General features: G+C 38.9%; 1 protein-coding gene across 9 annotated transcripts in view; it reads left to right on the top strand.

The window, feature by feature from the left end:
- The window catches only part of ANKRD42 (ankyrin repeat domain 42), a 101,476-nt gene that overhangs the window by 37,981 nt on the left and 60,047 nt on the right, over window positions 1-3,448 (top strand). For all 9 annotated transcript variants that reach the window (XR_008615358.1, XR_008615359.1, XR_003676326.1 and 6 more), the window contains exon 9: window positions 876-1,051. Coding sequence is in view for 6 of the 9 variants with exons in the window: in XM_028477328.2 (XP_028333129.2) it covers window positions 876-1,051 (176 nt within the window). In the remaining 3 variants the exon portion in view is untranslated. The remainder of the gene's footprint in view (window positions 1-875; window positions 1,052-3,448) is intronic.

Genomic DNA, 3,448 nt, shown 5'->3' with positions numbered 1-3,448 from the left:
GGGATCTTCCCGGAACGGGGCACGAACCCGCGTCCCCTGCATCAGCAGGCGGACTCTCAACCACTGCGCCACCAGGGAAGCCCGCATTGAACATTTTAATTAGCAAAACTGTGGGAAAAATATGCAGATTACATACAATCACAACAACAACTTGAAAACCAAGGATATATTATTCGAAGCTTCATAGAGATGTGGGAAAGATCAAAGAAAATAAGAAATGTGGATATAAAAGTCATTATTTTTCCATTAAATTTCAAAGCCATGCTGAGTGCTTTGAGGGTTGAGGAAGGATGAAGATTAAAGGGGCTAGAGCTATAGTTTTCCCTAAAACTGGAACCAGAACTAATTCTATGATCTAAATTAGGCCATCAGGAAAAGGTAGTAAATACACGTAAATCGAGTAGGGTGGTTCCGGGCTTTCTACTCTGTTGAGCAGCTCCGTTTGGGGGCACGCCAAATATTCTTTTGATATTGGGTCACTTCTTTCAGTTGGATTTTTGCCACTAAAAAATGGAATCTGGGAATTCCCAGGCGGTCCAGTAGTTAGGACTCCTCGCTTTCACTGCCGAGGGCCTGGGTTCAATCCCTGGTCAGGCAACTAAGATCCCACAAGCCCCGTGGTGTGGCCAAAAAAAAAAAATTCTGGAATCAGTCTTTAATATGACTGCTTGTCCTTAGTTTCCACTAACTGTTTGAATTCCCCACATTGCTGGATATGCATCAAATTGTCACTGACCTTCAGATACAGTTTTCGTTCTTCAGTGGTGCGTGAGTTGGTGGGATAATGTAGAGTGTAATTCCCTAAATTAAATGCAAACTGCTATTTCAATTTGAAAAAGATTGTGGATCTTGTAATTACTGATTCTTTTCTACAGGTTTGCCCATTTAGCAGCAGTAAAGCTATTGGAAGGACTACAGAAATATGATATAGATGATGAGAGTGAAATTGATGAAAATGATATTAAGTTTTTCATAAGACATGGTGTTGAGGGAAGCACTGATGCCAAGGATGATATAGGTCTCAGTGAGTCAGATAAAACAGATGCCAGAGGTAAGTGTGCCAACTCTTCCATGATTTTTCCTTTAAAAATACCACAGATTTGGGAATTATTTTAAAGACAACTACCATCTACAAAGTAAAATACTTTGATATTTTTTGGGGAACCAGAACTAGTACAAATTTTTGTACTAGGGGTTGTTGAACATATAAAGAATGTGAGACATGATCTTTGTCCTTCAAAGAGGAAAGGGGTATTTTCCTGCCATATAACCCTGATTTCACTTCTCATGATATTTGTCAGAGAGCCATGGTTCATATGAATGGATGAGAAGAACTGTTTCAATGGCACTCTTTCATAGAAGAATGGTGAGAAGGATCTTTTTGAATGGAGGCTAACCAAAGCAAAGGCAGCTGTAGTAAAGTGAGCAGAGCTTGGGCACTGGATTCAGACATCTGAGCTTCACCTCTTTCTAGCTGTGTTACTCTCTGAACCTCGGTTTCCTCATCTGTAAAAATGAGAATATTAACGTAATGTCATCCCACAGACTGCACTAGAGAATGGGAAGTGCCTAGAGGCTTAGTAAATGTCAGTTCCTTTCCTCGTGATCTCTGGAAAGTATTTTCAGTTATTCTGGCAGGAAAAACTAGTTGTACCAAAACTGTATTGTCTGAGAAAAACTTCTAATTCATGTCTAAATTTAAAAAATAATTTTTTTTTAATAAGGGCTCCCAGAACATTGTCAGGCAGAACCTCACTCTCCAGGGGATGGTAGAAGCCTCTTCCCTGGTGAATGCAACCTAAAAGATGCTGATATTAGGGGCTCCCAACAAGCAGCCCACCTGGATCACCCCACAGTGAGGCTCAGAGTCAATGATCCCTTCAGAATTTCCTGACAGCTTTATTTTAAATAGCTTCACTGAGATATAATTCACATACCATTCAATTTACCCATTTAAGGTGTACAGTGGTTTTTAGTATATTCAGATTTGTGCAACCATTATTACAATAAAATTTGTAACATTTCCATCACCCCCCAAAAGAAACCTCATACCCATTAGTAGTCAATCCCCCTAACCTCTACCTTCTTCTCCCTTCCCCTCAAACCACCCCCCAATTAGGCAACTGCTAATCTACTGTCTGTCTCTATAGGTTTGCCTATTTGGGGCATTTCATATGAATGGAATGATACCATATATGGTGTTTTGTGACTGGCTTCTTTCACTTAGCACAATGTCTTCAGGGTTTATGCACATTGTAACGTGGATCATTACTTCATACTTTATTCCTTTTTATTGCCAAATAATATTTTTGTATGGATATACTACATTTTATTTTTAATTTTTATTTTTTATTTATTTTTTCCTAAATTTATTTGGCTGCACTGGGTCTTAGTTGCAGCATTCAAGATCTTTGTTGCGGCATGCGAACTCTTAGTTGCAGCATGTGGGATCTAGTTCCCTGACCAGAGATCACACCCGGCCCCGCTGCATTGGGAATGTGGAGTCTTAGCCACTGGACCACCAGGGAAGTCCCTATACCACATTTTATATATCTATTCGTCAGTTGTTGGACATTTGAGTTGTTTCCACATTTTGCTATTAAGAATAATGCTGCTGGGACTTCCCTGGTGATCCAGTGGGTAAGACTCCACGATCCCAGTGCAGGGGGCCCGGGTTCGATCCCTGGTTGGGGAACTAGATCCTGCATGCCGCAACTGAGAAGTCTGCATGTTGCAACTAAAGATCCTGCATGCCGCAACGAAGATCCCGCGTGCCACAACTAAGACAGCCTAAATAAATAAATAAATATAAAAAAAAGAATAATGCTGCTATGAAAATTTGTATACATGCTTTTTTGAAAATGGAAATGTATTTTCATTTCTCTTGAATATACACCTAGCAGTTGGAATTGCTGCATCATCTGGTAAAAATATGTCTAACATTTTGAGGAACTTTCAAACTGTTATGCAAAGTAGCTGCACCATTTTATATTCCCACCAACAATGCCTGAGGGTTCCAGTTTCTCCCCATCCTTGCCAATACTCGTTATTGTTTGTCTTGTTGATAACTAAAACTGTTTTAGTGAGTGTGTAGTGGTATCTTAGTGTAGATTTGATTGGTGTTTCGCTAATGAATAATGATGTTGAGTATCTTTTCATGTGCCCATTGATCATTTGTATATCTTTTGGAGAAATGTCTATTCAAATCCTTTGCCTATTTTTCAACTGAGTTATCTTTTTACTATTGAGTTGTAAGAGTACTTGCAGATATAAGTCCCTTATATCTGCAAGTATACGTATTTGCAGATACTTTCTCCTATTCTGTGTTGTCTTTTAACTTTTTTTTTAAACATCTTTATTGGAGTATAATTGCTTTACAATGGTATGTTAGTTTCTGCTTTATAACAAAGTGAATCAGTTATACATATACGTATGTTCCCATATCTCT

The sequence above is a fragment of the Physeter macrocephalus genome, chromosome 16 (assembly GCF_002837175.3).
Source record: "Physeter macrocephalus isolate SW-GA chromosome 16, ASM283717v5, whole genome shotgun sequence".
In the NCBI taxonomy this organism is placed as follows: Eukaryota; Metazoa; Chordata; class Mammalia; order Artiodactyla; family Physeteridae; genus Physeter; species Physeter macrocephalus.
This window is presented reverse-complemented; position numbering and strand designations above follow the sequence as displayed.